Source organism: Moschus berezovskii, chromosome 1, assembly GCF_049115385.1.
Source record: "Moschus berezovskii isolate FMDL1 chromosome 1, NW_MosBer_1.0, whole genome shotgun sequence".
Taxonomy (NCBI): Eukaryota; Metazoa; Chordata; class Mammalia; order Artiodactyla; family Moschidae; genus Moschus; species Moschus berezovskii.
In genome coordinates this window covers 79841406-79863619 of record NC_142460.1, presented here as the reverse complement: position 1 = coordinate 79863619, position 22214 = coordinate 79841406, and the positions used below count along the sequence as shown (strand labels likewise).

The 22214-nt window shown below is 40.3% G+C and overlaps 2 protein-coding genes across 2 annotated transcripts in view; one reads left to right on the top strand and one right to left on the bottom strand.

Annotated features, from left to right (window-relative positions):
• Positions 1-22214, top strand: part of CCDC191 (coiled-coil domain containing 191) — a 96212-nt gene that overhangs the window by 59204 nt on the left and 14794 nt on the right. The window contains exons 13-14 of the mRNA XM_055427273.2: positions 2083-2184; positions 17006-17149. Coding sequence (XP_055283248.2) covers positions 2083-2184; positions 17006-17149 — 246 coding nt within the window. The remainder of the gene's footprint in view (positions 1-2082; positions 2185-17005; positions 17150-22214) is intronic.
• The window catches only part of ZDHHC23 (zDHHC palmitoyltransferase 23), a 33103-nt gene continuing 31316 nt past the window's right edge, over positions 20428-22214 (bottom strand). The window contains exon 5 of the mRNA XM_088837117.1: positions 20428-21371. Within this exon, the coding sequence (XP_088693243.1) occupies positions 21215-21371 (157 nt within the window). The 3' untranslated portion in view covers positions 20428-21214. The remainder of the gene's footprint in view (positions 21372-22214) is intronic.

The window sequence follows — 22214 nt, the reverse complement described above, 5'->3', positions numbered from 1 at the left end:
GCATCATTAGTATAGCAACAATGAAATGTTTTGAAAGTTGATGGAGCTAGCAAATTAGGAGATTTACACATAACCAAGACTGATGTGTAACAGGTAAATGTTCAACCTGATAAGTTTACAAAGGTGGGTAATTCTTTTTTTTTTTAATTGAAGGCTAATTACAATATTGTAGTGGTTTTTGCCATACATCGACATGAATCAGCCATGGGCACACATGTGTTCCCCATCCAGAACCTCACCTCCCACCTCCCTCCCCATCCCATCCCCCAGGGAGTGCACCAGCCCTGAGCACCCTGTCTCATGCATTGAACCTGGACCAGCGATCTGCTTCATATATGATAATATACACATTTCAACGCTACCCTCTCAAATCATCCCACCCTCACCTTCTCCCACAGAGTCCAAAAGACTATTCTTTATATCTGTGTCTCTTCTGCTGTCTCGGATGTAGGGTCATCGTTATCATTCTAAATTTCATATATATGCATCAGTTCAGTTCAGTTCAGTCACTCAGTCGTGTCTGACTCTTTGCGACCCCATGAATCATAGCACGCCAGGCCTCCCTGTCCATCACCAACTCCCAGAGTTCACTCAAACTCATGTCCATCGAGTCGGTGATGCCATCCAGCCATCTCATTCTCTGTCGTCCCCGTCTCCTCCCGCCCCCAATCCCTCCCAGCATATGCAGAAGTATACTGTATTGGTGTTTTTCTTTCTGACTTACTTCACTCTGTATAATAGGCTCCAGTTTCATCCACCTCATTAGAACTGATTCAAATGCATTCTTTTTAATAGCTGAGTAATATTCCATTGTGTATATATACTACAGCTTTCTTATCCGTTCTTCTGCCGATGGGCATCTAGGTTGCTTCCATGTCCTGGCTATTATAAACAGTGCTGCGATGAACATTGGGGTATACATGTCTCTTTCAATTCTGGTTTCCTCAGTGTATATGCCCAGGAGTGGGATTGCTGGGTCGTATGGCAGTTCTATTTCCAGTTTTTTAAGGAATCTACACACTGTTCTCCATAGTGGCTGTACTAGTTTGCATTCCCACCAACAGTGTAAGAGGGTTCCTTTTTCTCCGCACCCTCTCCAGCATTTATTGTTTATAGACTTTTTGATAGCAGCTATTCTGACTGGTGTGAGATGGTACCTCACTGTGGTTTTGATTTGCATTTCTCTGATAATGAGTGATGTTGAGCATATTTTCATGTGTTAGACATCTGTATGTCTTCTTTGGAGAAATGTCTGTTTAGTTCTTTGGCCCATTTTTTGATTGGGTTGTTTATTTTTCTAGAATTGAGCTGCAGGAGCTACTTGTATATTTTTGAGATTAATTCTTTGTCAGTTGCTTCGTTTGCTATTATTTTCTCCCATTCTGAAGGTTGTCTCTTCACCTTGCCTATAGTTTAAAGGTGGGAAATTCTTAGCCTTCCAAAGTCTTGATCTGCACTGCCAAAAGGAAATTTTGTACCTACTAAGAAAAAATAGGGACTTCCCTGGTGTCTCAGCAGTAAAGAATCCGCCTGCAATGCAGGTGACCCAGGTTCAATCCCTGGGTCAGGAAGATCCCCTGGAGAAGGGAATGGCAATCCACTCCAGTCTTATTGCCTGGAGAATTCCATGGACAGAGGAGCATGGCAGGCTATAGTCCATAGAGTCACAAAGAGTCGGACACAGCTGAAGCGACTGAGCATGCAAGAAAAAGTAAATAGTTCTAACAGTTTTGTGGGTTTTGGTGAAATGGAAGAAAATTTTTTCTTACACTGTGTATAGTTTGGACTTAATATTTCATAAATGCAATAATAACTAAGTAGTAATCATTTTATGATGAAAAGCTAGTGGTCTCATTCATGCTCGGCCTCATCTCCCCAAGTAGAAGAGAATCCTTTCGGAAAAACAGTTAAGTTACAAAACTGACCACCTGTTACTTGGGTTTTCTACTTTTAATACATAGTGCAGGCTTCTTCCAGAGACTGGGTGAGCACTTTGGTAGACAGTGGACTTTCCTCAACATAAACAATCTTATTTCTGTGCAAACTGAGGGTCTGATTTTTACAAATTCTAATCTTGATCAGGCCCAGTTAAAGGCCCAAGAGGAGGAGCGTCAGAAGAGGGAGGCAGAAGAAAAGGAGGCTCAGCTTGAGAAAAGAAGAGAAGAGAAGAGACTGAAGAAAATGGTTAGTATTTTGTTTGGTCGGCCACGTGTCCCATGAATCCTGCTGTGTGTGATCCTGTAGTCCTGTGCACCTTCCCTCCCAAGAATTTCTGTCTAGAACACTCGTCTCTCACCTCCACCCTCTTCTCTACCTTTCTTAGTAACAACCTGCTCATTCCTCAGATCTTAACTCAACCCAGTTAGCCTTTTCTGCCCTGCCCCACCCTCCTCTCTAACCAGGGTTAGGTGAGATCCCCTTTATGGATTCTGAGTATATTTCCTTCAAAGTATTGAGTTAGCCAGAAAGTTCTATCCTGCATGCAACTGAAAATGAATTAACCCCTTTCCCAGAAGAGGAAGTAAAGTCCTTGAATGATGTTTATCCTTCTTCTTGCTATGCCCTAACTTAAATGTTATAATATAAAATTAACAGTACTGAAATACCATGACACAAAGTCAGTACATCTTTTGTTACATGACTAGAGAATAAGAGTGGAAATAAAACAAGATACGTATACACATAAACATACTCACAGCAAAATAAGAAAGGAATACTCATGACAATTCCAATCTTCATTTCTGTAACCAGTCAAGTGGATGTAGTTGGTATTTATAGTTACCTTCTTCCACTAGCCACTACCCCTTTGTCTTCGGTGAGTATCTCTGCTAGTCATGGGGTGACCTGAACCTTCGTTCTGGAAGGGTTTGGCCTGTTAGTAGTCCAGCATGGATTGGGTTGTAGTTTTCCTTTCACCTTATCACAGGGCATGATAATACTAAGATATACCCTAAGGGTTCTCCTGTATTCCAGTCATATTCATCTTCACCTCCATTGAGGAGTAGTACCAATTCCCCCTAGTGACCTGGGTCAATCACCCCAGCCAGTACTTCCTTATTTACCTTTTGATCAGAGGCCTGAGGAACCCACAAAGTCTAGGTGGCATTGTTTTCAGTTCAGTGGAATCATTGTGTGTCTCCTTATGGAAGCATTCCCCCATTTGGAACCAAGACCTCTAGGCCAACAGAACATAAATTTGTGAGAAAAGGAAACCAGAAATTTTGCTAATGAGTGGTGCCACTCCCACTTCCACCCCTAGCTTCCTGGAGAAACAGTACCATATATTGGATGCTGATTCAAGCATAGACAGCCTTCTGGAGAACCTTACCCTAGACCTGCAGGGTACTGCCACCTAACTGGTGTTGCAACTGGGTCTTCCAAAGGTCATTCCACCATACTGGTGAGCAAGCTGCTTCAGGATGGTGGTAAGACCAGTAAATTCCATGTGTATGGGTCCATCGCTCCATTTCTTTTGCTGTCAAGTGAGTTCTGTGATCAGAAGCAATGCTATGTGGAAATCATGATAGTGAAGAAGGCATTCAGTAAACCTAGGGATGGTTGGACTGCCATGACAAAACACCACAGGGCAGGTGGCTTACGTGACAGAAATTAATTTTCTCACAGTCTTGGAGGCTGGATGTTGAAGATCAGAGTGCTAGCATGGTTGGTTTCTGGTGAGAGCGGTAGAAGATCATCTCAGTGTCTCGTCCCATGTCCTTTCCTTGGTACATGTACGCAGGAGGAGAGAGTGACAGCCTGTCAGTTCTCTGGTGTCTCTTCTTATGAGGATACGAGTCCTGCCCTTAGAACTTACCATACGTTATTTACAATTCCCTCTCTGATAGTTCCAGCATCTTTGTCATATGTGGGTTTTGTTCTGATGATGGCTTTATCTTTTCAGACTGTGTTAATTTCTTATTTTTTAATATGTCTTTATATGTTGTTATTGCTGAACACCAGACATGTAGAGGGCAATGGAAACTGAGGTAAATGGGCCTTTAGTCTGGAGACTTGTGTTAATCTAGCCAGGAGTCAGGCTACGTTTGAAGTTTGTTGTTGCTTTGAGCACCATAGACTTCAGTTTTCTCTAGTGACTATTTTTCTGTCCCCTCTTTTGGCTTTAGGTCTTTCCTTTTTGTGGTTCCCTGGGGAAAATCTGTCTCTTGCTGTCTTCCAGCTGTACTCCACTGTTATTACTAGGTTTGCTAGCACGCTGGTGTGGTGGGGATGAGTGGAGCATCCTCTCATTTTCTGATTAAGTCTCACTCTTTGGAGTGCATAGTATTGGCCATTCAAAAGAATTTTGGCTCTTACTCTAGGGGCAGAGATTTTCCCTGCCCGTGTTCCCTTCTTTCAGTCTCCACTGTCTCAGTCTGTGATCTTAGAGCATTCCCTCTGTGAGGTTCCTTCTTCACTTAAACGAGATAAAGCAACTGGGCAGAGTTCCCCTCCCCCAGTAGCAGCAGCCTCACCCTAATGCCTTCAGGTGGTGCTGCTTGCAGATGAAGGCCAGAAGAGTCTGGGCAGATTTTCCAGAGGCTGCTGTTCCTCCGCCCCAGCTAGACCCATGTTGGGGACTTTATCTGAACTCTCCCTTGAACTTCTCTGTGAATATCTGGTGGAGTTCCTTGCTGTCCAAGGGACTCTCAAGAGTCTTCTCCAACACCACAGTTCAAAAGCATCAATTCTTCGGAGCTCAGCTTTCTTTATAGTCCAACTCTCACATCCATATATGACCACTGGAAAAACCAGAGCTTTGACTAGATGGACCTTTGTTGGCAAAGTAATGTCTCTGCTTTTTAATATGCTTTCTGCGTTGGTCCTAACTTTTCTTCCAAGGAGCAAGTGTCTTGTATTTCATGGCTGCAGTCACCATCTGCAGTGATTTTGGAGCCCCAAAAATAAAGTCAGCCACTGTTTCCATTGTTTCCCCATCTATTTGCCATGAAGTGATGGGACCAGATGCCATGATCTTAGTTTTCTGAATGTTGAGCTTTAAGCCAACTTTTTCACTCTCCTCTTTCACTTTCATCAAGAGACTCTTTAGTTCTTCTTCACTTTCTGCCATAAGGGTGGTGTCATCTGCATATCTGAGGTTATTGGTATTTCTCCTGGCAATCTTGATTCCAGCTTGTGCTTCCTCCAGCCCATCGTTTCTCATGATGTATTCTTCATATCAGTTAAATAAGCAGGATGACAATATACAGCCTTGATGAACTCGTTTCCCAATTTGGAACCAGTCTATTTTTCCATGTCCAGTTCTGTTGCTTCTTGACCTGCATACAGATTTCTCAGGAGGCAGGTCAGGTGGTCTGGTATTCAAATCTCTTTAAGAATTTTCCACAGTTTGCTGTGATCCACATAGTCAAAGGCTTTGGCATAGTCAATAGAGTAGATGTTTTTCTGGAACTCTCTTGCTTTTTCAATGATCCAGTGGATGTTGGCAGTTTGATCTCTGGTTCCTCTCCTTTTCTAAAACCAACTTGAACATCTGGAAGTTCATGGTTCATGTACTGTTGAAGCCTGGCTTGGAGAATTTTGAGTGTTATGTTACTAGTGTGCGAGATGAGTGCAATTGTGTAGTAGTTTGAGCATTCTTTTGCATTGCCTTTCTTTGGGATTGGAATGAAAACTGACCTTTTCCAGTCCTGTGGCTACTCCTGAGTTTTCCAGCATTCTAGGATCTCTGGCTCTAGGAGAGTGATCACACCACTGTGATTATCTGGGTTGTGAAGATCTTTTTTGTATAGTTCTTCTGTGTATTCCTGCCACCTCTTCTTAATATCTTCTGCTTCTGTTAGGTCCATACCATTTCCGTCCTGTATTGTACCCATCTTTGCATGAAATGTTCCCTTGGTGTTTCTAATTTTCTTGAAGAGATCTGTAGTCTTTCCCATTCTATTGTTTCCCATTCTATTGTTTTCCTCTATTTCTTTGCATTGATCACTGAGGGAGGCTTTCTTATCTCTCCTTGCTTTTCTTTGGAACTCTGCATTCAAATGGGTATATCTTTCCTTTTCTCCCTTGCCTTTCACTTCTCTTCATTTCACAGCTATTTGTAAGGCCTCCTCAGACAACCATCTTCCCTTTTTGCATGTCTTTTTCTTGGGGATGGTCTTGATCCCTGCCTCCTGTACAGTATCATGAACCTTCGTCCATAGTTCATCAGGCACTTTGTCTAACAGATCTATTTGAATCTATTTGTCACTTCCACGGTATAAATTGTAAGGGATTTGATTTAGGTCATACCTCAATGGCCTAGTGGTTTCCCTGCTTTCTTCAATTTAAGTCTGAATTTGGCAATAAGGAGTTCATGATCTGAGCCACAGTCAGCTCCCATTCCTGTTTTTGCTGACTGTGTAGAGTTTCTCCATCTTTGGCTGCAAAGAATATAATCTATCTGACTTCAGTATTCATCATCTGGTGATGTCCATGTGTAGAGTCTGCTCTTGTGTTGTTGAAAGAGGGTGTTTCCTATGAGAGTGCGTTCTCTTGGCAAAACTCTGTTAGCCTTTGCCCTGTTTCATTCTGTACTCCAAGGCCAAATTTGCTCATTACTCCATGTATTTCTTGACTCCCTATTTTTGTATTCCAGTCCTCTATAATGAAAAGGACATCTTTTTTGGATGTTAGTTCCAGAAGGTCTTGTAGGTCTTCACAGAACCGTTTAACTTCAGCTTCTTCAGCATTACCGGTTGTAGTATATACTTGGATTACTGTGATATTGAATGGTTTTCCTTGGAAAGGAATAGAGATCCTTCTCTCATTTTTGAGATTGCATCCAAGTACTGCATTTCGGACTCTTTTGTTGACCATGATGGCTACTCCATTTCTTCTAAGGGATTCTTGCCCACAGTAGTAGATATAGTGGTCATCTGAATTAAATTCACCCATTCCAGTTCATTTTAGTTCTCAGATTCCTAAAATGTCTATGTTCACTCTTACCATCTCCTGTTTGACCACTTCCAATTTGCCTTGATTCATGGACCTAACATTCCAGGTTCCCACACAGTATTGCTCTTTAGAGCATCGGACTTTACTTCCATCATCAGTCACATCCACAACTGGGTGTTGTTTTTGCTTTGGCTCTGTCTCTTCATTCTTTCTGGAGTTATTTCTCCACTGATCTCCAGTAGCATATTGGGCACCTACCGACCTGGGGAGTTCATCTTTCAGTGTCCTATCTTTTTGCCTTTTCATACTGTTCCTGGGGTTCTCATGGCAAGGATAATGAAGTGGTTTGCCATTCCCTTCTCCAGTGGACCACGTTTTGTCAGAACTCTCCACCATGACCTGTCTGTATTGGGTGGCCCTACACAGCATTGCTCATAGTTTCATTGAGTTAGACAAGGCTGTGGTCCATGTAATCAGATGGTTAGTTTTCTGTGAATGTGGTTTTCAGTCAGTCTGCCCTCTGATGGATAAGGATAAGAGGCTTATGGAAGCTTCCTGATGGGAGAGACTGACTGAGGGGGAAACTGGGTCTTGTTCTAAGGTGGCCTCTGAAAGGTCCAAAAGTGTTAGTCGCTCAGTCGTGTCCAACTCTTTGTGACCCCATGGACTGTAGCCCACCAGGCTCCTCTGTCCTTGGAATTCTCCAGGCAGGAATACTGGAGTGTGTTGCCATTCCCTTCTCCAGGGATATTCCCAACCCAGGGATCAAACCCAGGTCTCCTGCATTGCAGGCAGATTCTTTACCGTCTGAGCCACCAGGGAGCCCCAGGGTCCACAATGGGCAGGTTAAATGTGAGACACCTATTAGACATCGAAATGAAAACATTATATAGGCAGTTGAATATGTAAGCTTGGATATCACGATTATAGTAAGGAATCTGGCCATCAAAAACATGTCAGTGTTTTAATGCTCTGGACGTGAATAAAATCAACTTGGGATATTATGTGGAGAGAGAAGAAATGCAAAAATCCAGGACCATGTCTGAGAGTATATGAATACATACTCAGAGGATGAGCTAGTGAGGTAGAAAAAGTACCAAGAGAATTGCTTATTGAAAAGCTGAGAGAAAAAAAGTATTTCTAGAAGGAAGTGATGGTGGTTAACTGGGCTAAATGCTGCTGGGTGCAGTTAAAAAGAGGACAGAGAAACTTTTATTTGGCAACTGGAGATTGTTCATGACATAGACAAGAATGGTTTTAGTAGATTGCTGGGAAGGGAGCCCCGTTTCAGAAAGTTGAGGAGAGAATAGGTGGTGAGGCAGTAGGGACCATGCATATGGTAGGGGTCACGTGGGGTCAAAGAAGAACTTTTTTTTCTGTTGGTGATTGGTCTTTTTTGTGTTATTTTGTTAAAAGATGGGCGGTATCAGCACATATTTGTATATTTATGGGAGTGGTCTAGTAGTGAGAGAAAAAATCATGATACAAGAGAGCAAAGACCATAAATTACAGGAGTGCCTAAGTGGGAATACGTTCCAGAGCACAATGAAAGGGTGATTTATAAAGGATAGAAGGCAAGGTGTAAGAATGGTGTCAAAAGTTCATCAGGCACTCTGTTATTCTTCTTAATCTTGCTCTAATTCCTTGTCTTTCTTTCAAAGCAGTAGTGTTGGAAATACATATACACATATATGTGCTTCCTTGGTGGCTCAGACAGTAATGAATCTGCTTGCTTATGTGGGAAACCTAGGTTTGATACCTGGGTCAGGAAGATCCTCTGGAGAAGGGAATGGCGACCCACTCCAGTATTCATGCCTGGAGAATTCTATGGACAGAGGACCCTGGTGGGGTACAGTCCGTGGCATCACAAAGAGTTGGAAACGACTGAGCACTCACTTTTCATTTCTGTGTGTGTGTATGCGAGCATGCACACAATTGTGCCTGACTCTTTGTGATCCTGTGGACTGTAACCCACCAGGCTCCTCTGTCCATAGGATTCTCCAGGCAAAAATATTAGAGAGGGTTGAGATGCCCTCCTCCAGGGGATTTTCCCATATATATATATATTTTTTTTTTAATGAGTCATTTGTTTTATGTTGTTTGTTGAGTAATTTAAATCAGAAAGATACCCTGATTTTGTGTCCTTTTTTAGCCTGAGTGAAGTATGCTCTGTAAAACTTTAGGCTCATAGATCACCCCCAATATAAGTGTCATCCCAAGGCAGACACTTTCATTTCATGTTATCCTCCCAGTAAATCTTAGATGCAGGCATTATGGACATTTTATATACAAGTAAATGGAAAATATAGTAATAATAGTAAAATACAATCAACTGTATTGAGGAATCCTTAATCAAGGCAGGAAATACACATCTAAATTGCTATATATGAAAACAGAATTTTGGCTCAAGAAGATCTCTGGTTTATTAAACTTTTTTCTACTTTTCCATGGAAAAGTAGAATTTTTAAAAAATCTACAAACAATAAATGCTGGAGACAGTGTGGAGAAAAGGGAACCCTCCTACAGTGTTGGTGGGAATGTAAATTGGTGCAGTGACTATGGAGAACAGTGTGGCAGTTCCTTAAAAAAAAAAAAAAGAACACTAAAAATAGAGCTACTCTATGATCCAGCAATCCCACTACTGGGCATTTATCCAGAAAAGTTGAAAACCCTAGTTGGAAAAGATACATACAGCCCAGTGTTCACTGTAGCACTATTTAAAATAATCAGGACATGGAAGCAACCAAACTATCCATCAACAGAGAACTAGATAAACAAGATGTGGTACATGTATGGTGTGGAATATAACTCAGTTGTAAAAAAAAAAAAAAAAAATGCCATTTATAGCAACATAGATGGACCTAGAGTTTGTCACATTGAGGAAAGTAAGTTAGACACAGAAAGATAAATATCATATGATATCACTTATACGTGGGATCTAAGAAAAGGGTACAAATGAGCTTATCTACAAAATAGAAATAGAGTTACAGATATAGAAAACAAACTTATGGTTACCAAAGAGGAAAGGTGAGTGGGATAAATAAATTAGGAATTTGGAGAAAGGGATAAGTTAGGAGATTGGGATTGACATATGCACACTACTATAATATAAAATAGATAACTAATAAGGACCTGCTCTAGGCCCAGAGAACTTGACTCGATACTCTGTAATGACCTGTATGGGAAGAGAATCTTCAAAAGAGTGAATATATGTATGTGTATAATTAATTCACTTTGCTCTACACCTGAAACTAACACATTGTAAATCAACAATACTCCAATAAAAATGTTAATAAATTAGTTAAATAGGCCATTTCCCCCCACAAACCATCTGAAAATGGCTTTGCTTAAGAACCTACAACACCACCCATAGGGTTGTATTATAACTGAAGATAACTTAGATGTGCATGTGCATAGGATTGGCCAAGTCCAAGGGCTTCTCCAGAGGCTTACTGTCTGTTAGATACCTGTCTGCAATTTGCAACTGCTGCCTTGATGCCACAGGGACATTTCAGTGGATGTGAAATGGCCACCTTTTGTTTTCCTCCCCACTTAACTCTTGGCTCTCTCTTGTTGGTCTTGGTGGTGCTTTACTCACTAAGTCATGTTTGATTCTTGTGACCCCATGGACTGTAGCCCACCAGGCTCCTCTGTTCATGGGATTCTCCAAGCAAGAATACTGGAGTGGGTTGCCATTTCCTTCTTAAGAGATCTTCCCAACCCAGGAATCAAACCTGAGTCTCCTGCATTGCAGGCAGATTCTTTACCAACTGAGCTATAAGGGAAGCCCTTGTTGATCATAAGAAGATTCTTATAAATAATTTTTGTTTCTGTCCATTCAATTCAATATATAAAGTGTCTGTAATAAAGATTACAAAGGTAATTTTGGTTTAATCCTTTAGAGAACATGGACATTTCCTTTTCGGTGAGGAATGTGTACAGATACAAGTAGTTTGGCTTGGAAGATCAGAGCAAATATCCCTCCCGTATTAGAAATGTTCCAGTGCCTTCTCCTCTTTTTCCCCCCTCAGAAAAGACTTAAGACTATTAAGTAGTTTGTCAGAATCAGCCGATTCACTACAACCATTTTCTTGAAGTGAAATTGTAGGAAATGAAGACAAAAAAAGCTTAAATTATGAGTTTTTTTTTTTAATTTTTACTGCTGAAACTGACAACTACTGTGAAGACAGTGTGGTCTTTGCTTTTACTCCTGTGACTTTCATAACAGCTGCCACTGTATTTTTAATGCAATATCTTTGAAGTTATTCATATATAAATTTCTACCCTATGATCTAAATGAAGGGGCTGTATTGCTGTTTTCCATAATAATAAGGGAAAAATACTGATTTCTCTCCTAACTGAATATTTTACTTTCTACTAACTTGGTGAGATGTAAATCATTTCTGTGAATGATCCTAAATAATTCAAAGGATACGCATAGCTCTGATTCCTGTAGGACTCATGAGGAACTTTTTCCTCCCCTTCTTGGCAGAGTGGCTTCCTTTTATTTTTTATGCTCCAGAGTTCTGTTATCATGATTAACATGCTATTTAGTGCTTACATATTCAAATTAAAGTAATTAGTGATTTGTTGAAATGAAATTCATGAGTTTTCAGGTCATTGCATCTTTACTTTCTGTTCAGTTTTATTGAGGTGTAATTGACAAAATTGTAAGATACTTAAAATGTACATACAATATGGGATTCCCACTGGGTTAATTAATATGTCCATTACCTTACATATTTATTGTGCATGTGTGTGTAAGAAAACTTACATTCTTCTCCCTTAGTAAATTTCAATATTGTGAGAATATTATCAACTATAGTTACTTTGTTACATGTTAAGTTCTCAGACCTTATTCATCTTGTAACTGAAAATTTGTACCCTTTTTCTGGGCCTTGCCTATTTCTCCCACCTCAAAAGGCACTGGCATTTCTCTGTTTTGGTAAGTTCACCTTGTTTTTCTTTTTTTTTTAAGATTCCACATATAAGTGATACCACTCAGTGTTTGTCTGAGTCTTGCTTCTTTTACTGAGCATAATGCCCTCAGGGTTTATCCATATTGTCAATAATGATAGTATTTCCTTTTTTAAGGCTGAGTAATATTCCATTGTGAGTATCAATAGTGAATATTTTTATCCATTCATATGTCAGTGGATACCTACTTTGTTTCCATTCTTTGCCTATTGTGAATAATGCTTCAATAAATACAGGCGTACACATATATCTTTGAGGTAGTGATTTTGTTTCCTATTGTATATATACTCAAAAGTAGGATTGCTAGGTAATGTGGTAGTTCATTTGTAATTTATTGAGGCACCTCCATACTGTTTTCCTTAGTGGCTGTACCAGTTTACATTCCTCCAGAGTACAAGGGTTCCCTTTTTTCCACATTCACATTCAGTTCAGTTCAGTTCAGTCGCTCAGTCATGTCCAACTCTTTGCGACCCCATGAATCACAGTACGCCAAGCCTCTCTGTCCATCACCAACTCCCGGAGTTCACTCAAACTCATGTCCATCGAGTTGGTGATGCCATCCAGCCATCTCATCCTCTGTTGTCTTCGTCTCCTCCCGCCCCCAATCCTTCCCAGCATCAGAGTCTTTTCCAGTGAGTCAACTCTTCGCATGAGTTGGCCAGAGTATTGGAGTTTCAGCTTTAGAATCAGTCCTTCCAATGAACACCCAGGACTGATCTCCTTTAGAATGGACTGGTTGGATCTCCTTGCAGTCCAAGGGACTCTCAAGAGTCTTCTCCAGCACCACAGTTCAAAAGCATCAATTTTTCAGCGATCAGCTTTCTTCACAGTCCAACTCTCACATCCATACATGACAACATAGTCCTGCTTATTTATTTTGGCTTTTGTTGCCTTTGCTTTTGGTGTAAAATCCAAGATTTGATTACTGATTCAGTCTCTTTACCAGTGATTAGTCTGTTCAGTTTTCTAATTCTTCATGATTTAGTCATAGTAGGTTGCATGTTTCTAGGAATCAATCCATTTCTTCTTATGTTATCTAATTTGTTGGCATTCAATTGTTTATAGTACCTTTTTATGATTCTTAGTATTTCTCAGTTTTCGGTAGTAATGTCTTTCGTTTCTGATTTTGTTGTTTTTTCCCTTAGTTTACCTAATGGTTTGTCTGGAGGGTTTTGTTTTTTAAAAACAGTTCTTAGCTTTTGTGATCTTTTTAATTGTCTTTCTAGTCTCTATTTCATTTATTTATGTTTTAATCTTTATTTCCTTCCTACTACTAACTTTGGGCTTAGTTAGTTTCAGTTAGTTCTTCTAGTTCCTTGAGGTGTATAGGCAGGTTGTTTGAGATCTTTTTTCTTAATGTAAGACTTTAAACTTACCTAGTAGAACTGCTTTTGCTGCATCCCATAAGTTCAGGTATGTTGTGTTTCCATTTTCATTTTATCAGATTCTTTATATTTAATTTTCCTTTTGATTTCTTTTGTGACCCTTGGTTGTTCAGAATCATGTTGTTTAATCTCCGCATATTTGTGAATTTTCCCATTTTCCTCTTATATTGATTTCTAATTTTATAACATTGAAGTTGGAAAATATGCTTGATATGATTTCAGTCTTTTTAAATTTATTAAGACTTGTTTTATGGCCTAACATATGATCTATCCAGAAGAATGTTCCATGTGTACTTGAGAAAAATATGTATTCTGCTGCCAGTGGATAAAATGTTCTGTGTATGTCTATTAGTTCCATCTGATGTGACTTGTTGTTTAAGTACAGTATGTCCTTGTTGATTTTCTGTTTGGATGATCCGTCCATTGTTGTAAGTGGCTTATCAAAATCCACTACTATTATTTTATTTCTGCCTATTTCTCACTTCAAAATGTTAATATTTGCTTTATATATATTTCTATGTTGTGCATCAAATTATTTAGTTGTTTTTAATACTTTTATCTTGTACTAGAGTTTTAAGTGAATCACCATTACAATATTGAGTATTCTGAAATTTAACAATATATTTACCTTTATTAGTAAGTTTATACTTTAATATATTTTCATATTACTGATTAGAGAACACTGTTCCTGGGTAGAATATTCTCATTTGGCAATTTTTTCTTTCATCTCTTGAGTATAACATCCCACTTCTCTGGTTGCAAGGTTTCTGCTGAAAAATCCACTGATCGTTTTATACTATCAGTGTATAAGGAATGCCTTTGTATATAAGTTACTTTTCTCTAGTGTTTTTAAGATCGTTTGTCTTTAATTTTTGACAATGTAAAGTGTCTGTGTGTGTGTCTCTTTAGATTCATTTTATTTGATACTTTGTGGGCTTCCTGCAACTGTATATCAGTTTCTTTCTCAAGGTTAGGGAATTTTTCAGCCAGTATTTCTCTGAATAAACTTTGTGCCCTTTTCTCTTTCTGGGACTCTTATATATATATTCTCCCTTGGATGATATCCCATTAGTCCCTTAAGCTATTTTCACTTTTTCTCATTATTTCTTTTTGTTTCTCTGATTGGATGAATTCCACTGTTCTGTCTGTAAGCTGGCTGAATCTTTTTTCCTTCAGTTTTCTAGTCTGCTGTTGAGCTCCTTTGTTGAATTTTTCAGTTTGATTATTGTATTCTTCAGCTGTGTGATTTATGTTTGGTACTTTTTAATATTTTCTATCTCTGTTGAAATTCTCACTTTGTGCATTGCTCTCCTGACATCAATTAGCATCCTTATCACCATTATTTTGAAAACACTATTGGGTAAATTGGACTTCCCTGATGGTTCAGATGGTAAAGCGTCTGCCTACAATGCGGGAGTCCTGGGTTCATTCCCTGGGTCAGGAAGATCTAGAGAAAGAAATGGCAACCCACTCTAGTATTCTTGCCTGGAAAATCCCATGGACAGAGGAGCCTGGTAGGCAACAGTCCATGGGGTTGCAAAGGGTCGGACACGAGTGAGCGACTTCACTATTGGGTAAATCACTTCAGTTCAGTTCAGTCGCTCAGTCGTGTCCGACTCTTTGCAACCCCATGAATCACACCTCGCCAGGCCTCCCTGTCCATCACCAACTTCCAGAGTTCACTCAAACTCATGTCCATCGAGTCGGTGATGCCATCTATCCATCTCATTCTCTGTCGTCCCTGTCTCCTCCCACCCCCAATCCCTCCGAGCATCAGACTCTTTTCCAGTGAGTCAACTCGTCGCATGAGGTGGCCAAAGTATTGGAGTTTCAGCTTTAGCATCAGTCCTTCCAATGAACACCCAGGACTGATCTCCTTTAGGATGGACTGGTTGGACCTCCTTGCAGTCCAAGAGACTCTCAAGAGTCTCTCTAACACCACAGTTCAAAAGCATCAATTCTTTGGTGATCAGCTTTCTTCACAGTCCAACTGTCACATCCATACATGACCACGGGAAAAACCATAGCCTTAACTAGACAGAACTTTATAGGCAAAGTAATGTCTCTGCTTTTTAATATGCTATCTAGGTTGGTCATAACTTTCCTTCCAAGGAGTAAGCGTCTTTTAATTTCCTGGCTGCAATCAGCATCCGCAGTGATTTTGGAGCCCAAAAAAATAAAGTCTGACCCTGTTTCCACTGTTTCCCCATCTATTTCCCATGAAGTGATGGGACCAGATGCCATGATCTTCGTTTTCTGAATGTTGAGTTTCAAGCCAACCTTTTCACTCTCCTCTTTCACTTTCATCAAGAGGCTTTTTAGTTCCTCTTCACTTTCTGCAATATGGTGTCACTTACCTCCATTTTATTAAGATTGGTTTCTGGAAGTTCATCTTTCTCTTTTGTTTGGAACATAGTTCTCTGTTTCTTTATTTTTTCTTGACTCTGTGTTGGTTTCTGTACATTAAACAGTCACCTCTCCTAGTCTTGACAGCGTGGTCTCAAGAAGATGAACTCATCAGTCAGCCTGGCCCAGATTCCTGGTTGTCTCTCAAAACTTTGTGAGTGTCAAAGCCACCGTCTTTGTCTTCAGTAGCTCCGCCTGTTTGAGCATGTGTCAAGGCCTATCAGTGTCCCCACAGAAAGGATCTCAGTCAGTACCTTGATGCACACTGATCAGAAACTGTACCCTCAAGCAGCACCTGTGCTGAGTATATATATATATAGTTAAGCCCCTTCCAGGGAGAAACTAGGAGATGTGTGTTTTTCCTGCACCCTTTCACTGAGCCCAGGTATATAGCCCTGGGGCTGGGTGGCCAAGGCAATAGAGCTGGAGTTCTTCTGTGCCTATTTAAAACCTGCTTGTTTGCCATAGTCCTGTGGGACTTGTGATTCTAAGTTCCATTGGCTATCAAAACCCAAGGGCCCATCCCTCTCAGGTGACAGTCACTGAGGTTAGCATGTAAAACATGTGTATAAGCCAACATGTATATAAGCTCCCTTCAGAGAGATGCTAGCAATCTGGTTTTACCTTTGGAATGAGTCAGAGGGGAGAAAGCAGAGGAAGTACTTAAAGGCTCTCTCAGCCTTTAGGAAGGATCTCAGCCAGCTCCTAGATGCAAGCTAAATTAGAATCTGAACCCTCAAGCAGCAGCTTGTGAAATATGCAGTCACATTCCTTTCAGGGAAAGACTGGGTGATGGGCTTTTTTGCCTGATTTCTCAGAACTGATCGTAGGAGCATAGCCACAGTGAGTACCTCTCATCCATTAAGACCTGTTTCTTTGTTTGCTATATTCTTGTGTGTCTCATGGACACAAGCCTTATTGGCTTTCAGAGCTAGGTGCTTTGGGGGCCTATCCCTTGCTTGAATGGTTATCTTTAAAATCAGGATGCTAGATGTGCAGTCCAGACCCTTCATTCCTCATGGAGACGCTGAGGAATCCCTATGGATTGGGATGGCTCAGTGCCATCTCTCCCAATTATATGGCACTGAGCCAGGGATGGAGTTTATGGTGAGACTGTGTCTCAGTCTTTCCTGTCAGCATTTTTGATGTGTCAGTGTGGGTATTTTCTCATTTGCTTGATGGGGAAAAGTCACACAGCTAGTTTCTGGATTTCTTTCAGAGGGAACTGCTCCATGTGCAGCTATACATTCAGTGCATCCAAAGGGGCGGAAGGAAGTTTAGTAGCCTCCTATCTCACCATTTTGGTTCCTCCTTCTCATTTTTACTTTTTTATTTTTTTCCAGAAAGAACTAGAGAAGCAGCAGAGAATTAAGAGGAACCAGCAGCTGGAAGCAATAGCCAAAGAACACTATGAAAGGGTATTGCTAAGAAAGAAAGGTCTGGAGCCTTGGAAGAGGCTAAGAATGCAAAGCATGCAAAACCTCCAGGTAGGTGGACTTTCAAATAAACACCCTTAGAGGCCTTGGAGGTTGTTTGGAGATTTAAAAGTCAGAAAGATAAATGAATTGAGTGTGGATATTTGTTTCAGGTAACAGTTTGAATTTGGTCTTCCAAGGTAGAAAAAGACTTCTGTAACTGAATAGGTTAGAAAAAACTAGAGTTCATTTTTTATTAGAGACCTCCAAGGCAGGATGAATAGAGGCCTCTCTCAATTTTAGCAGTGTGTAGCTAAAACAGCAGTGTATAGCTAGCTATGTAATAAAGGGAAAATCATTACCATAAGGTATACTAATCAGATTTCTGCTGCAGTAAAGCTGCCTAACAAACAGCCCTAAAATTCTGTGGCTTACAATCCAAGTATTTATTTCCCACTCACATATTTGTGAGAAAGTTTAGGTTGAGTTCAGGTCTCTCCACAGCCTCTCTTACTGGCTCCAGCTGTTTTTCAGGGGAAGCTTTCACCTGGCAAATGTCTGAAGTACAAAAGCCAAACCCAATTATGTAACACTTATGAAACCTGAGCTTCTATCATGTCCACTAACATTCCATTGGCCACGGGAAGTCATAGGGCCAAACTCAGGGTCACTGAGGGGAGAAAGGGGCTCTATCTACTCCATTGGGAGACAGGATGAAATCACAAGCAAGCTGTGGCTGTAAGCCTGTTATAAGGAACAGTAATCCATTCTACCATACAGAGATAATTGAAATCAAATACCACTGAAATTCAGATTTATCCAGTGCACAGAACAGAGCATTTAACTAAATAGTCAAAACCTCAAAATAGATAAAATGTTATCCATAGAATTCTATTTCATAATGTCAGTAATGCATACTAGTTATGACCACTCTTGTTTATACATTTGGCCAAGTGAATACTGAAAAGTAAGGCTAATATTTTTGGTTGTGAAAACTAGGATTAAAGATGAACAATAATGTTCTATATCATAAGAATCCTTGCAGGTTATCCCTTTGTGAATGTGACTCAGGTTACTCTTTTTCCTCCCCTAGCCAATCTGTTCACCCTTCATTCTCTTTGTTCTCTTCTATTTTCACACGTTTTTCCCTTTTATCTTTCCTAAATGCCCTCCATACTGTTTTTCTGTGTCCCCGATTTTTTGTCCTCTGCCTCTTAATGCCCTTAGTGTTCTGGAACTAGTGAGTATCCCAAACCAGCCAAAGAGGCCCGTTTATGGTGGTCAGGCCCGAGGGCACAAGGAGCTCTCCCATTGGAGGCTTTGCCCCATCTGTGCCCCAAACTGAAATGTCGCTCAGTCATGTTCGACTCTTTCCGACCCCATGGACGATACAGTCCATGGAATTCTCCAGGCGAGAATACTGGAGTGGGTAGCCTTTCCCTTCTCCAGGGGATCTTCCCAACCTGGGGATCAAACCCAGGTCTCCCACATCGCAGGTGATTCTTTACCAGCTGAGCCACATTATTTTCCTGATAATGATATGGGAGGGCCGAGCCTTAATCTACTGAGTAAACGAGTATGGAAATGAAATTTGAATGGAAGTTTTCTCAGCAAAACTACTGGAGTCGGTTGCCATTTCTTTCTCCAAGGGGATCTTCCCAACCCAGAGATCAAATTCCTGTATCCTGCATTGGCAGGCAGATTCTTCACCACTGAGCCACCTGGAAGGCTCAAAGAGGTGTGTCCATACGTTAAAAAAAAAAAATGAGCTGTTAAAAAAAAATAAAATTATGCTCCTTACAGAGTGTGTTTTATACTGCAATAAAAAATTTTTAAGTTTTATTGCTGATTTTGTCAGGAAAAAAAAAGCCAGTGAGGCTGAAGTATACATAATTCAGGAACTTTTGTAAACCTGAAATTCATACTCTTTGCTTTGTGAAGTCAGTAATTTGTGGGATGTTGAGTAAGATAATAAATTTTAACGAATACTTTGTAATGTTCCCTTGCTATGTTCAGACCAGTTCATATAAAATAAAACCTACCTGTACCACAGTTTTAAAAAATCAATGTCCTAACAAATATAAGGGAGATTAAAAGGAAAGTAAACTGTAATATGATATCTATTTTAAGATCCAGATGAATAGGTACAACAACATCATAAATCATTAAATCAGATATTTGCATCTGTAAATATGAACTATAAATTTATAAAGTATATCTACTACCAATATAGATGTGTGCATTGGTAAGTAATGCTGTGTTGGCATTACTTACCAATGATCCGCCCCCACCCCCCAAGTTATGGACAGCTCCTGGTGAAGTTCTGAACAAAACACCGAATAATCAAGGATTTGTGGATTAGAAAGGATTTGTAAAGGCTACTTATATAAAGCATGAGATTCCCTGGTGGCTCATATGGTAAAGCGTCTGCCTGCAGTGTGGGAGACCTGGATTCGATTCTTGGGTTGGGAAGATCTGGAGAAGGAAATGGCAACCCACTCCAGTACTCTTGCCTGAAGAATCCCACGGATGGAGGAGCCTGGTAGGCTACAGTCCATGGGGTCACAAAGAGTCGGACACGACTGAGCGACTTCACTTCACTTTGCTTCTTGTAATATACTACCACAAAGATTAGTCATATCAAATCGTTTGCTATCCATTTGTGCACTCCTAGTTTTATTTTATCTGGCTTTTGTCTATTTCTTTGTTTTTAATTATTAATACACAAAAAGCAGAGAGGGAGTATAATAACTTACTCTTATATTCTTATCAGCTCTTCTTTTTTTGGCCCTGTTTTTGACTGAATAAAATCAAAGGTATAAAATTTACAAAGAAAATAATCTATGGGTGAATAACCAGATTTTTAAAAATATTTATTTGGCTGCACCAGGTTGCAGTTGCAGTACTGCAAGGGAGCTCTGCTGCCACGTGCCGGGTCTTTGTTGTGGCATGCAGGATCTTTAGTTGAGGCATGCAGAATCTTTAGTTGAGGCATGCAGAATCTAGTTCCCTGAGCAGGGATGGAACCCATGCCTCCACATTGGGAGTTTGAAGTCAGCCACTGGACCACCAAGGAAGTCCCCCAAATTAAGTTTTTAAAAATTTATTTATAAGAATGGAAAAAGAAACCAGAGTTTGATTTCAAAATGACAGCATAGGCTTTAAATATAGAAAAACCTAATTAAAATAAAACCAGGAAAACACAGATATGAATCCAGCATTTCCAAACTTTCCTATTCATAAAACCATCTGGAAAGCTTGTAAAAATGCATGTTCCTGTTCCCACCCCCAGGTGTTCTCAGTAGCTCTGGGTTGTTGGCCGAGGCGGTGGGGGTGGTGTGTCAGGGAATCTGCATTTTTAAAAAGTAGTCCAGGGCCTTCCCTGATGACCCAGTGGTTAAGACTCCACCTTTCAGTGCAAGGGACACGGGTTCAATCCCTGGTCAAGGAACTATGATCCCACGTGCCATGGCCAAAAACATTTTTTAAAAGAACAAAAAAAGTAGCCCAGGAGATTCTGATCCAAGTAGTCTGAGCACCACATTTTGAGAACCACCTCTCTAGTCTGTAGTGAACAACAAGTGTGTTAGTTTCCTATACGGTTGTAACAAATTACCACAAACAATGTCTTAAAACACAAATTTTATTATCTTAAATTTCTGTTTAAGTCAGAAGTCCAAAATCAGACTTCCTGGGCTGAAGTCAAAGTATCAGTAGGGACAAGTTCCTCCTGGAGGTTCCAGGAGAGAATCTTGTCTCCTGGCTTTTTTCAGCTTCTACCGGCTGCCTACATTTCATTGCCCATAGCCCCTTCCTCGATTCTCTCTTGATCTCTTACTTTGATGTCACATCTCATATTGATGCTGTTCCTCCAGCCTCCCTCTTACAAGAACTCTTGTGATCACATTTAGAGCTCTGCCATATAATCCAGGACCATCTCCCCATCTTAAGATCCTTCATTTAATCACATCTGCAAAATCCTTTTTACCTTGTAAGGTAATATATCTATCTGCAGGTTCCAGGGATTAGCCTGTGGCCATCCTGAGAGCCACTGTTCAGCCTACCACACAGGATAATAGAATGTTAGAATACTAGTAATCCTCTCCCATCTCTTTCCATTTGTAAAGAAACTGAGCCTTAGAAAGGAAAACTCATTTGCTTAAGGTCACACAGCACATTGGTCACAAAGCTAGGAGGGAACTCAGCAACCCCTTCCTCCAAAAATCCTGCGCAGTTCAGGCATGTCTTCTGTGCTGTGTAGGAATCAGAGGGATATGTAGATACCAACCACCAGCTGAAAGTTAAAAAAGAAAAATTAACAGTGCTGGAGAATAGGAAGAGGAAGCAGTAGCTTCTTTATCTATCAGAGCTGACTTCCAGGAAAGAATAGAAAAAATGAAGAATGAAAGAGGATCTCGTTAAACAGTTACTGGCTTCTTTATACTGTATTTTTGTGTTGTTTTCAGAAGAGTTATTTAGCATTTTCCCTACAACTCACATGTACCATATTCCATTTGTTCCAGTAACCACTTTTAGAATTTTAAAGGCATCTTCTGACTATCTTTTTCTCCCTGGTTCTCTTGGTTTTTCCTCTAACGGAGGGTAGGAGGCAGTGTGTTTCTGGCTCCTCTTGCCTTTTGGCTCCCAGGTGCCACAGAGACCTCCTGTAATGGTCATTTTGGCCAGTTTGTGTGACTGCCAAGGGACTCATTCAGGTCAGTCACATTCACATTTCTCAGTGTGACACAAGGCTTAGAAAAAATGCCCAGTTTTCTGGAGAGGGCTAAGAGAGAAAGGCTTTTTCCTCTGACCTCTTGAAAGAATGGAACAGTTACTTTTTAAAATCTATAAAGTCAGAGCTGTATGTTTATTTTGATAGTCTGATACCCTGAGCCTTTTAAGTTGGTAAGACATTAAATTATTCATCATGTTATTTTTCTATCAAATGATTCTGTGGTTTACTGATAAAGTCTAAATTTCAATGCTAGTGACAGCTCATTCTACAAAACAGATTGAAAGTATTGGTACTTCCTCAATTAGACAGTGGTTAGGTACATAATAAAAAGAGGTTTGTTATGCAGTTGCTGCCCAAGCTCCTGGAGATCAAAACAGACTGTTGCCAGCCACCCACTTCAAA